The sequence below is a fragment of the Gopherus flavomarginatus genome, chromosome 8 (assembly GCF_025201925.1).
Source record: "Gopherus flavomarginatus isolate rGopFla2 chromosome 8, rGopFla2.mat.asm, whole genome shotgun sequence".
NCBI classification, from domain to species: Eukaryota; Metazoa; Chordata; order Testudines; family Testudinidae; genus Gopherus; species Gopherus flavomarginatus.
The window spans coordinates 102,338,692-102,352,603 of NC_066624.1; the positions used below are offsets into that span (position 1 = coordinate 102,338,692).

Here is a 13,912-nt window from a genome sequence, read left to right on the forward strand (position 1 = left end):
CTGTTGCAAGAAGGTAGACACATCTTTTGGTATCAAAGTGATTTATATTCAATTTCCATGCAAGGCTGGATTCTTCTCCTTTGCAGTTGCGATCTTCTTGGTGTGGCCATCAGGAAACTGGTTATAGGTGTCTGACTGAATAGGCCAGTCTGACCCTGTGCTGGCACTGGTATGAGTCAGAGTAACCTCGGCACTACTCTAACTTAGACTAATTGAGGATTGATGGAGGGGAGTTATGCCCTCCATGCTCCCTATCCCCGTACTGGGGTGAGGGTGGGGAGAAGCAGTTTTCAGAGGAGTCACATCTGATGGCTTTATTCAAGCTGAGAGCTCCCTTACCCTGGGGGAATTCTCAGATGGAAAGTTACAGCAATAACCCCCCAGTGGCACAAAGGAGCTAGGCTGGAAATGAGAATCTGGCCTATAGTATTGATGGCCCAGAGTTTATAAGTCTCCATCCCTACACACTGTAGAGAAACTGACTATTAAAATATCACATATAAACTTCTCCACAAGTCATGGGGTTACAGATACAAGCCCCTTTATCTGATGGATGCATTTACTATCTGAGGGGTACACTACAGATACAATAAGAGGCTGCATCTACTGATGAAAAGTATTATCTAAGAACTAGGTATTATTATTATTATAATATATAACAAGGATATAGCCACACAATTGTGTACATAGGTGGAGATCTTTTTCTACCTCAACTTACTTGCTATAGTGTGCGCTCCATTCTCCTCTCCGTTTGCAGTATTTTCTCCATTTTTTGCAGAGCCCTGTTGGTTAGCTGCAGCTGCAGCAGCAGCAGCTGCTGCCTGTTGTTGTGCAAGTTTATCTCTATAGGCCTGTTGTCTTGTTTGTACCACATCAGGCATTACTGCATCTATCAGTGAGAGAGACTCTATTGGCCTACCATCAAACAAGGTACCATCCTAATTCGGGGAGAGGAAAAACACACAGAAAAGATAACACCAAATGTTAGCTGTCATTAACAACAAAAATTCCAGGGAAAACTGTGCATTCCAAAAATTGTAATTTAGTATAATAAAAAGGCAACCAGTCACAAATGCAGAGAGAAATGCTATACAGAACTTGTCATCATTTATTTCTCTGCGGCTAGGTCTGGAATTTTACTCAAACGTTAGAGTGATCATCATATAAAGTGAGTAAACAAGCCACGGTAGGCCTCTAGCAGAGACTCTGGGACCAAAAGTTATATGCCTTTCATTTGAAATAACCTTTTGTAAGCTACTTATGAATATTTTAAATGTGAGTGATTGCAGCAAAAAAATCCAACTGCTTTGAAGAGCTGCATACATTGCAAGTTTAGACTATGGCTTATGAAGTCCTACGAAATTTTCCATAAACACAATATCTGGTGCTTTTGAGTAGTTTTTCTTTCTTTTTAAACAGTGTTAGCATAATTTAAAAACAAAGAATTTTATCATGAAATGGGCAAGACTCTGTCAAAAATAGTCTCATGTTAGTTAAGGCCTTATGAGGGTCTGTTTTTATAATCTAGAGGGATTCCTAGTGACAAATAGAGGTTCTCCTTCTCCTGCTCTGAGCACTTGCTTTGGGTTTATGACCCTTCCTGAGGAAATGGATTTCCTTCACTCAAGCCGCGGAAGCTGCAGCTAAACCAACTCAAAGACCCGAGAGAGACTGTGAGGACACCAGAATTGATGCACAATCTGGCTGCCATAGCTTAACTGACAAATATAAAGGCCTCTACTGCAAGAAGCTGATACCTTACAGGATCAACCTTTTAGATATGTATCTTTCTCCACTGCTGGAAACACACTCATGGAATAATCATGGAAGCATCATGTATAATAGAGTCGACTAGATAATAAGCCAGTTCAGGCAAAATACGAGTCTCCCTGGCACGTTCATCATTCCTGTCCTAACCAAATTCAAATGTTTTCTCCATTTAGTGAGCCCTTCCTTTCTCTCCATGAGCCTTCCCCAATGGTGGGCCCCTGACAGAGTTGTACGGGTCTTCTCCTCTTCCTCCTCACCCCCCACCCAACCCACCTTAACAGGGGCTCTAGCTACAACAGTTAGTGGAGCCCTGTAGCCTCTCCTCTCCTCTCTTGAGCCTCTCTACTGAAACTGGGGCTTCCCCAGTACTTTCATTCAGGACAAACCATAGACTTTGGAAATCCCAACAAACAAGGCCATTTATTGAAAATCCTGATGTCACTGAGAAGGGAGCAACAATTCAAAGATAAGGAAGTTTCTGAGCCTATTGATAAGTAGGTGATGGTGAGAGGGAGACTGCCCCTGAGTTGAAAGAGGGGATAGTAAATCTTAAAGAATTTGAATAGGTCCCCAAGCTTTTGGACTACTCTCTACACTGAACCCCAGAACCTTTAGATGTTTGCCTATCATTAATCTCAGTTCACCATGGAACGAAAACCTTCAAAGAGAAGTTAAGAATTCTTGTTCTTTTGTACTATTATTTTATAATGTGCGTATTTTCCGGATTAACTACAACATTATATTAGGGAAAAAAACTCCACAGATAACGGACCTTTAAGCAATGAGCCAGCACACCATGCCTGGTGTTGTGTGGCTGCACTGGGCAGAACCCCTACACAGTTATGTCACTCCATTCTGGTTCCACCAGTGGAGTCATGGTGAACACCAGCAGTAAGGAATCTGAAGTAAAAGTAAATAAATAGGACACAAGAGAGTTAAGAAAAAAATACCAGTATTCAAATGTAATATAAGCAAGCACATAATGCTTTTGTAGGCATCAAGAAACCTCCTTACCTCATTAATACTGACTTCAGCCTCTACATACTGCAGACCTTTCTGGATGATAGAAATCAAAGCAGCTGGTGGCACCAGAGCACCATTTATATTAGACTGGCTGATATGGCTCTCTATACCAAATGTAAATGCTGAATGAGAAAACCCTAAAGACAAGGGGAAAACTATCAGAATTGATTTACTCATATACTGACAACTGTTTCTCAAAATATTGCAAGATCTTCTGGTTATAGAGACAAACAAACGTTATAGCAAATATATAAAAGAGAAACCTCAAACATGCCTCTATTATATTTTATTTTAAATGTGCAAGCAATACAAACACAAATACAGAAAATTTCAGTTATATTAGGTTTGTATTTGCAATACACGTGGTAGGATTAAAAAAACATTTAATATTCTCTTTTTCTATTTTATGATACTTTTCCTTTTATTTTTGTCTGTTTCTGTTTTGTTAATTCTCTCTTGAAAACTGCATAGTCCCTCAGTAAAACTGCTTACAAGTTATCAGGTTATAAACCAATTAAAGGGCTCTGCTGAGATTTACCTGTTACTTTTCTGTGCTCAGATTTTTTTTTATTACATACAAAAAAGAATAAAATGTCTACGTAGCAGAGAATTAAATTCATGACAGAGCATTTTATTTGTGTATGCTGGCACTTAAAATGACATGTTTGCTACACACGGATTCAAGAGTGGACAGTTTATCACAATACGACACTGGTATTGGAAATTAACCTGTTATGTATTTGATTGTCCTGAAAAGATAAATTTAACATGCAGAAATGTTTTATTTTAACCAATTAGCCTTTCACTTACGGACAATTATCCCCTTAAAATTTCCTTCTGGGAAACGCCTTTCAAACTTTATATATAGCACTACTTTTATTAAAACAACATTCTGCAAATGGAACAAGAATTTATGATGGTTTTCTATAAATTCATAAAGAACATTGACTGTATTCCTTTTTTTTTTTTTTTTTTTTTTTTGGAAGATAGGCACCGAAAGAGTTATCCATCACTGCTTCTTGGTGCACTCTCTCTCTCTCTCTGAGGAGTCCAGGCGCAGTGGGCAGATGTTGCATTATTCTCCATCATCTCAGAACAAAGCCCACAGATCAAACCACAAAATCCCACTCAACAGAACAAGAGAAGGATTTTATGTTGGAACTGAATACATGACAATAAATCAATATAAAGCAGAACATTAATGGTTACTGAATAGTGGGTAGAACTCTCTAAATGGGTGACTATCTAGCTATCAAGCCTTATGAAGTTTCCTGATATTATTTTTCAAACCCAATAGTCCATCTGATGTCTTGATCAATGTATAAGGGGTTGATAAGTTGCCCTTATAGAAGTATGCAGCTCATCTTCAGCTCATTGTTACTGAAAATATGCTAAGATACAGTTTGAAAAGCACAAGGAGTTTGAGAAAAAATGAAAATCCGTGAAACTAAATCACCCAGATCAAAGAATTAGTGACCCAGTAACTAGCAAAAAATTTTAAAAATTAATTCTGTTTTTTTTCTCCCCAGACTAACAGAGTCACGTGAACAAAACTGTCCCTGACAAGTCCTTGATGATCTAATTGAGAGAAATGCTTCTACACCACCGATTTTCCAAAAGGAGCATCTTAACTGACAGCTAATACTCCAAAACTTCAAGTTTTCAAAAAGTCTGGAGATTACTAGATGCCACTGAGCAAAACTCAAACTCAGATGCTGGAATAAAAGGGACCACATATGTCAAATCCAAATCCCTGCACAGAGTGTTCTTTAAACCAGTGATCCCTCCCTATTAGTACCAATAGTGATACTTCAGACTTTTGTACCTTAATGATCAACAATTGAGCCATCGGCTGTAGCAGAAGGGACCCTCTTTGCTTGACATTAAATTACGACTGTTCTAAACCAGGAACAGAAGTGGGCTACTCTGACTCCCAGCATCACAATTGTGAGGCTAGTATTTGAAATTGTTCAGTGTGAAATGGAGATCAGAGCCAAAGCAGCTGAACAGTAGCAATTAGGCACTGGCTAATAAAGCAAAAGTTTAGGGTACAATTTTCAAGCATATGTAGGTGACTTAGGAGCCTAAGTCCCATTTTCAAAAAGTGATGCAGGGTTTTCAGAGCCTAAATCCAACTTACTTGCACGGAGATCAATGGGAGTTAGGTGCCCAACCTGCTTAGGAGCTTGTGAAAATCCCACTAGGCACCTCTCTGCATCTTTAGGTGCCTAAATACCTTTGAAAATCTGATCCTTAGTCACCAGGCATTTCTGAAACTTTTACTTTTAGTCTACTCAACTGAGATAGGCTAAACTAAAAAAAAAAAAGAGGAAGAAAGTCTAAATGTTCTGCCTCATGTTTGACAGGATGCTCATTAAAAGGTGTGTTACACTAGAAACAGTAGAGAAATACTATTAAGGCTATCAAATGTTCCCAAAGATCCTGAAGATAGATAGTCCAAAGGCAGTAAAGCCGCTCATAATCAGGTTCAACCTCTAAGTGCCTGTCACTGGAACTTAAAACAGAATGCATGTATTTAGCGTGCTAGAAAAAATGTCTTCTTTTCATATTGCACTTGCCATCATTAATGGACCATGGAAAGTTGGTGTCTATTGATGAAGATGGCCGGCCTTTGAGCTTGTCTTATGGTCACAAAACCTTGGTGTTAGACAGCTTCTTGAAAATTGTTTCTCTTTTCAAGTAAATCCCCAAAGCAGTATTCCCTTGAAGCTGAATGAGAAGAGACATAGAAGTCATCTCTTGGTGAAGGATGGAGCCAGAGGGGTCTTTTTTTTTTAGCTTCTGCGCTGAGCTGCCATGCTGTAGGAAAGACAAAGTGGGTGAGGTAGTATTTTCTATTGGACAAACTTCTTTCCAATAAAAGATATTACCTCAACCACCCAGTCTCTCTAAAATCCTGGGACCGACACAGCTCCAACTACACTGTTGTAGTAAACGCAGGTAGAGACACACAAAGATGCAATCACATAGAGATACAAAAGGAACAAGGGATATGAAAATTAGCCTCCAGCAGATGGGTTGGAAGAAATAGAAGAACTCAGCCTAACTAGTGTATCCAATAAGACAGTGAAGGATTTTGTTGTGGCTTTTGTTCTTCAGACAACACCACAAAGAAACCATATAGGCATAGCTGGGTCCCAAATAACCATGTTCACAAAATATACACAAACATGCATGTCTAGCTACATATTGTTACTCTGACTGGTTTCTGAGGGCTTCTAAAACATAGAAAACAGTGAGCACAATTAGAGTACTCAAACTATTTAAAGGGATACCCTTGTAGTAAAAAGAACGTAAGTACTTGTGGCACCTTAGAGACTAATAAATTTATTTGAGCATAAGCTTTCATGGGCTACAGGTCACTTCGTCGGATGCATGTAGTGGAAAATACAGTAGGAAGATACACACACACACAGAGAACATGAAACAATAGGTGTTACCATACATACTATAAGGAGAGTGATCAGTTAAGCTGAGCTATTATCAGCAGGAGAGAAAAAGAACTGTTTGTAGTGGTAATGAAAATGGCCCATTTCCAGCTATGGACAAGGAGATCTAAGAAACCGGGGGGCGGGGGAGGGAGGGAGGGGCGGGAAAAAGCATGGGGAAATAGTTTACCTTTTTAATGTATACTACAGATGTCATTGCTCTGTATAGGCACAACTGGGGGGGGGGAGAAAAAACAAAACACCTTCCTTTGTTTATGACAACAGCATTAGACTTTTGCTTTACCCTGCTATCCTCAAGAGCTAGGAGACTTCTGTTAGTCTTGCACTAAGGAGCAAAGACGCATACATGAGAAACCTATACAGATAGTATCTTTAGAAAAGGGAATTTACTTCAGAGATTCTAAAATACATTCCTGGTAAAAATCTATTTATCCACATTTACAGTATGACAAATTCTATAATTCATTATTGTCTCATTCACTGATGTTTCCTTGTTTGAAACAGAGTAATATCAGCTTGTTCTATTTTCCTGCTTTGCCAAGGAACTCAGTTGCACAAGATCAACCTATAGGAGTGTCTTTTGGAGGACTCCAGAATGGAAGCATATCACAAGAGTATTTTTCTGCAGCAGACCTCTTCAAGTGGTCCAGAGCATGAAGAATCTTGGCCATCCAGCACATCAAAGCTTCTTCTGAGCAAATGAGTTTCCTGAGACTCAACGAGCCCTTATTTTATTAGTAAGAAGCTACCAAATTTAAAATTACTAAAGCTGATTAAGTTGCAAGAGGCAACTTAGCAGACTCGATCCTCATGATGGAAACAGATATAGAGAGAAAGCAACAAGAAGCAGTTCACATCTAGTGGATGAATCCCCCGGGTTAAATTATAAATCCCAACACCATGAATCTGACAAAGCCAATTACAGATGAATTATTTCTTGACTATCAAAGGAACTAAGAAATATTAACTTGATAATCATAATTCATGTACTCACCTGACTCTTGCAAGTATCTATATACCAGGAAGTTAACCTCATCACTGCTTATACTCATCTTTATTCCCACTTAAACCATGAGGTCACGACAAAGGATATAACCCTAAAAATAAAGTAAAGAACCGTAAATTAGATAGGTATTTTTAAACAACCAATCCCAGTTACTCAACAAATGGTATATAAAAACAAGACACTTCTTCACAATGTTGAAAACGTGGATTTTATTTCACAATGTAAAGTGTCTGAATTTCCACCTTTAAAATGCCATTTATCTCACACCATTGTAAAAGATTACTCTTTTTAAAATCAAGCCAGATACACAACTGATGTAAATTGACATAATTTGATGGCACTATTTTAATTAACAGAAGCCACAGGACTGGCCTCATTTAAAAAACAACCAAACAACAACATGATATAGGTAATGCAGTTTGTAGCAAATCACATAATTAAACTGGAATTTATCTTTCACTATTTCAACTTCTTTCCACTTGGACAATGAAACTAAAATACTTGCTTTAAACACTTATTTTCTAATCAATTTTATTTTCAGGTTCTCAAGCAACATCACAACGCTGCAATATATAGGCTGCAAAGACTGCAGGGATATATTTGTTCAGGAAAAAACATACTTCTGTTAAAATAAAACCATGGTAATACTGTGGGCTCTGTAAAACCATTATATTTTTAGGGGGCAATTTTGACCCAACAGCATTCCTTTTAATAAAAGCTTTATCCGCTTTTAATTAACATTTGAATATGTATTTCATTTTTTTATTTGAGGTCTGCACAGTAACAATGATTGTCAGTGGCATTTACCAACAAAAATAACTCCAAGTACACAGTTTCTGACAGAAATTTGGGCAATATTTTGTGGCATGTAATCCAAACAACTATCTGAAGGAATCTTAATATTTATAACAAAGTTAACACACTAGCCTTTGCCTCTGAAGACCTAGATTAAAATGCTAATTTAGGTTACAGTGAAAATGTAGTGGCTTCATCCTAGATTCTCAGTCGTAATCAAACTACCACACAACTTGCTATGACTGACAGTGTGTATTCAAGAAACAGCTGTGATAGCAGAATGGTGGCAAGTTAAGATTGAGGTATGTTTACATGGCTGTGAAAATCTTTCACAAGGCCTGATAAAACTTTACGTGTCTCTAACTAGTGCTTGTACTCCCTAACTTTAAGAAGTCTCAAATTCACACAAGAAGAAGGGGGACAATATGGAGGAATAGCACAGGTCTTATATAAGGTCGAACTGCACAGTCCATGTTATTCATTTCTACTATGAAACCAAACCTGTTAGCCCCCATTGTGCTATAGAATCCATCAGGCACTATCTTGCTAACAGTCCTGCTCTTCCTCTATATCTACACGTATGGTGCAACTATAAATGCACAGCTCATACATTAAATGAGAGACAGTGAATCTGCAGATGTGGAGAGGAAAATCAATTTTGGTCCCTAAAAAAAAAAGGCAGGTATATTGGTGCAGAAAATCACTCAATACCATCAACCATAGTGCTGCCAATTATTGCAATATTTGGTGTTTTTCTTAAAAGTCCCAACAGCTGGGGTCAAGAGACCGTGTCAGAATCCCTGCTTTCACTTTAAAAAAAAAATAAAGTTAGTTTCTAGCTCTCATAGTTGCAGAGAAAAGCTTTAAAATGTGAACAGAGCGTACCCTAAAGGCTCAGAAACCAGAAGACAAGATACGTTTATGGCTTTGATTTTTTTAAACAATTATTTTGAATGTTTTAGGTTGGCAATACTGAGCTCACCGGTATCAGAGTTTGAAAAAGTTAGTCAAAGATGAAAATACGAGACCCCTCTCCCCCCACCTTTTGACTAAAGGTTAGTCAAAAATGATTTTGCAACAAGATCTCATATTGCCTTATTGTCCTGGCACCAGTAAAACATAGAAGGAAACAGTAGAGAATAGGCCTTCTTAGATTGTCCAAAATGAATATCACTTCACAAAATAGGAATGAAACATGTTGGCTTCCTCAGCTGGCTCCTACTATAACTTGTAGGACGGTTGTGTGGTCATTTGATACTAACGGTCAAGGAGAGGGAACTAAAAGGGAAACAATTAGTGATGAAAAGCTAAGCAAAAACAAAACAAGAATAAAACAAAAGAAACTCATAAGACCAGGGTAACTAGATAGCTGAAATTTAAAAGACTTTACATTCTTTCTAGGACATAATTTTTCTTTAAAATGAGAAAGAGACCAAATTGCAATTTCTATGCTACTTGAATCTTTTTCATCTCTCTCTTTCTTCTGAAGGCATAACAATGCTTACAATTGCTAGTTCGCAGGAACCAATGTCCAGATTTTAAAAGTATGTTGATAGCCTTTTCTTATAAATAACACTTGGAAAGTTTAGTTAAGTAGCTTACCTTAGAGTCACAAACATGCTGATAATGAAAAGAAAGAAGTGGGCAGTTTTTCTTGATAAACCCACAAACTAAAAGGTAACATAGCTAATCATTTCTGGGGTTGACAAATTTCTGAAGAGCTGTCCTGCTGCAAGCTTAGGCATTTTGCCTTGCAAAAATACTAGAACAAATGTGTGAATTCTATCATTTCTATAAATCATTTGGAATTTTAAAACAAGTTTAAATATAATTTTTAAGGCTCACGTTGCTAAACACAGGGAATATATGTACTCTTCAACTATGTTGTATGTATCAGCAACTCCATCTAGCATAAAAAACCAACATCAAAAACTAGTCCTTTTTAGACAGACTGTTCAGTTGTCAAACATTGTACACTATCCTATTACCCCAAACCACTAGCTAAAGGGAAGGGAGTTCCATGGCAGAGGAAACAATAGTCTTCTATTAAAAAACAAAAACAAAAAACAAACAAAAAAAATGTAGTTGAGTTACAGAGGCCAATGTGGAAGTTTCCTTATGTTATATACCCACACACCCTGCAGAAATTCATAACACTGGCGTGGTGCCCCTACTACCATTTTATAGATTTTTCAGATTTCACTACGTCATTAGAAAAATAAGAGATAGACATTATGGAGAAATCAGGTATGAATACAAATATTTAATATTTAGCAAATAAATAGCATTATTACTACCAAGAGGGCTAGCTATTCAAAGCAGAATTGCAAAACTGTGATACAAATGTACCAGCCACCTGTTCTTTATCCTGATAATTGAAGATCAGGAAAAACTAATATTTTACTTGTCTGTCAGAAGTGTTATTCACCTTAGGCAAGTAAGCTAGTAACATTTAGCAAGGCTGGTTCAAAGTGTTCTCCAGCAAGATGTTCAGTGAAGTAAGGAGAAATAACTGGCATTTGTCCCACACGAAAACAGGTTTTAGATCTCATTGCCAAAAGGTGGCAGAGTATAACACAAACTTTTGAAATACTAAACACTGCTTGAAAAATAAGAAAACGTGTTAAATAAGCATAGAATCTGCCCAGTGAGGACATTAAAATAAGAGAATTATTACAAGAAAAGGGTTGCACAAGTTTCCAGATTCTTTCACAGTCTTGGTTTTAGCCATTTTCTATAGCGCTTGTTTAAAATTGCTACCGATTCCAACACCTCTATGTCACCTTTCATCCCAAGGGATCCCAGCTCTATACATGCAAGAAACAATTCACTACTGAACTTCACTGACCTCTATGTAGAGAGTAGAGAGCAGCAGTCAAGCAAAGAACCACCACACATTCCGCTGTACAATAATGGGAAAAGTGGGAGTTCGGCAAACTTTTGACATAGAATTAAAGGCAAAATTCAATGCAGGTGAAAATGTTTACATAAGCACAGAAGGTAATCAAGATGCCACTAAAACTTTCCTTTCCACAAACTTCTACTTCATGAAAGTTCCATGAGACCTTAAGGGATAGATTCTGCGTCCTGCTGTGGGCAATTCACACTGGAGTACTACTGCAAAGCAGCTGCAAAGCTGGCTCAGCCAGCTACCCCAATGCACAGAACTCTCCAGGCGTAGGGCCAGCATAGCCAGCTCTACATGGCCCGTCTTCATTCTCGCTGACATTAGGGTGACCATTTGACCGGAAGATCCGGTCAAAAAGGGATCCTGGTGGCTCCGGTCAGCACTGCTGACTAGGCCGTTGACTGTCCAGTTAGCGGTGCAGCGGGGCTGGCAGGCTCCCAGGAAGCACCCAGCATGTCCTCTCTCTGGCTCCTATGCGTAGGGCAGGGTTGGGGGATCTAGGGCCTGCGGGCCAGATCCGGCCCTGTGGTTAATTTCATCTGGCCCATGGGGCAGGGGCCATGAGCGCCATCTTGCCCCGTTGTGGGGGATTGGGGGAGCCCTGAGTCTTAGTGCTTCCCTGCAGGGCTAGATCCACAAGCAGGGGAAGTTCTGATGTGGCGTGGCAGGAGTGATCTAGAACTCCAGCAGTTTGCATGTGTTGGAATGGCCTGGGAAGCTGTGACAGCCACACACCAGTTCTATCAGCCTTGAGGCAATGAGGAGGTTGAAGCCTTATCAGGTAACAACTGAATCCAAAGCAGCCAGCTATATTAATACATCACAAGTGCTCAGCTCAGCAGTCATCCCATCACTTTCTCCTGGAACATACAGAGCTACACAGGATTTCTGCCAAGGAAAATAATAATAGGAAGATAAATACATTAAATTAGCTAACCTACAAATTGACTGAATTTGTTTTTCCCAGAATTAGAACAAAGCCCAAAGTGGTGGTGGTGCTTTGTGCTGTTTTCTTTGGGGGTGGGGGCAGCAAGTGGAATGGAGACAGATAGAATGGGCCAGACATAAAAAGAGTAAAAGAACAGGAAAAAATGAAAGAGAAAAAACTAAAAAACTACTGTCCATAAACAAGTTAAGGGACTGTTAATACATTTAATTCACTGATTTCCTGTGTATATTCTTATGTGCTCGAGGGAAAGGAATGAGATGGCGAGTACTTTTCAGCACTTGAAATTATATTAATATTGCTCTTTACTCTGGATTCAATTAAATCATTGTGAAGAGACGGAGAATATTCATTATTTATTCATTCATTCATGCAGAATTCTGTGGCAGATGAAGGCCTTATCAGATCTTAAACCCTCCGGTTAATTTGAAAAAAACTGTCCACTGAAAATATTTTTTCAAATTTTGGCAGTTATGTATTGACCCCACAACAGAGAGGCCTCTTGACATTCTAAAAATTTAACAATAGTCTGGCCCTGCCAAAAATACTAAATCTGGTCCTGACAGAGCAACAGAGAAAATTTTTCCTGGAATCCACATTTTCAATAATATTTGGAAACCATTGAAATTTTTTCAATGAAGCCTAAAAGTCCCATTTTCAAAAGTGACTTAGATATCTATAAGCCTATTTCATATTAAAACCAATGCCTAGGTCACAGTTAAAAATGGGACTTACAAAAACAGAGTTATGAAATTTAGATTGAAAAATATTATCTATGCCAAGAAGTTACAGTTCCTAAGCCAAGGATGAATGGGTTGGGGTTCCTCATCCCAGCCTAAAGGGAACACACCGGCCCTGATTAGGCACATGCCTAATACCTTCCTTTAAATCAAAAAACATCAAAAACAAACATCATCTTAAGTTTCTTCCAGTAACCTAGAATTTCCCTCCAGGATCTCCTGTATCCTACTTCCTAAAGGACCACTCCCACTGCCTGTTTATCCTGGGTGGAGTTAATGAGGGGCACCTACCACCATGAATGAAATTTCAGCAGCTTCTAACGCCTGCTAACTAGGGGGTCAACAGTAGAGCCCTGGACTTTGTAAATACAAAGTATTTCTCAAAATGCAGCAAAGGAATTATTTCGTTCTGGTAGATTTTGACTGCACAACAAAGAGGTCTATCCAATGCTCCAGGCCTTTGAAAAACTTTGTGCATAAACAGACTCCTGCATTTACTCATACATAATGGTACCACGACCACAACATGAATATCTCCGAAATGTACTAACCCTCTCCAACAAAGACACAAACAAACATTAGTCAGATTCTTTTCCCCACTTTACAAGAAACCCTGGAAAATAACTTCTATTTTATTTTTAAGCATGCACACACAAAGGTGGAATCACATTTTTTTTTTAGATTCGTACCATTTTTAGGACCATGCTCTTTAAATAAAACCAACTGAATTAATGAATCTGAAAAGGTCCAGATAGTTGGTTTATTTATAGATTCCAAGGTCCAAGGGGACCATTGTGATCATTTAGTTCAGGGTGGGCAAATTTTTGGCCCCAGGGCCACATCTGGGTATGGAAATTGAATGGTGGGCCATTAATGCTCACAAAATTAGGGATTGGGGTGCGGAAGGAGGTGAGGGCTCCAGCTGGGGGTGGGGGCTCTGAGGTGGGATCAGAAATGAGGAGTTCAGGGTGCACACTGGGCTGGGACCGAGGAGTTCAGAGGGCAGGAGGGGGATCAAGGCTGGGGCAGGGGGTTGGGTGCAGGACAGGGTCAGGGGTTCAGGCTCCAAGTGGTGCTTACTTCAAGCAGCTTCAGAAGCAGCAACATGTCTCCTCTCTAGCTCCTATGCAGAGGCGCAGCCAAGCAGCTCAGCATGCTGCCGTGACCACAGGCACCGCCCCTGCAGCTCCCATTAGCCGCAGTTCTCGGCCAATGGGAGCTGTGGGGGCAGCATGTGGAGCCTCCTGGCTGCCC

The 13,912-nt window shown here is 39.2% G+C and overlaps 1 protein-coding gene across 7 annotated transcripts in view; it reads right to left on the reverse strand.

Annotated features, from left to right (window-relative positions):
* The window catches only part of TBL1XR1 (TBL1X/Y related 1), a 171,271-nt gene that overhangs the window by 20,931 nt on the left and 136,428 nt on the right, over window positions 1-13,912 (reverse strand). For 3 of the 7 annotated variants that reach the window (XM_050965987.1, XM_050965986.1, XM_050965988.1), the window contains 3 exons: window positions 7,258-7,360; window positions 2,785-2,930; window positions 719-938 (listed from right to left, as the gene is read on the reverse strand). In XM_050965987.1, the coding sequence (XP_050821944.1) occupies window positions 719-938; window positions 2,785-2,930; window positions 7,258-7,315 (424 nt within the window). In that variant the 5' untranslated portion in view covers window positions 7,316-7,360. Of the gene's footprint in view, window positions 1-718; window positions 939-2,542; window positions 2,671-2,784; window positions 2,931-7,257; window positions 7,361-13,912 lie in introns of those variants that run through there. The other 4 variants (XM_050965991.1, XM_050965989.1, XM_050965992.1 and 1 more) reach the window with 2 other exon arrangements.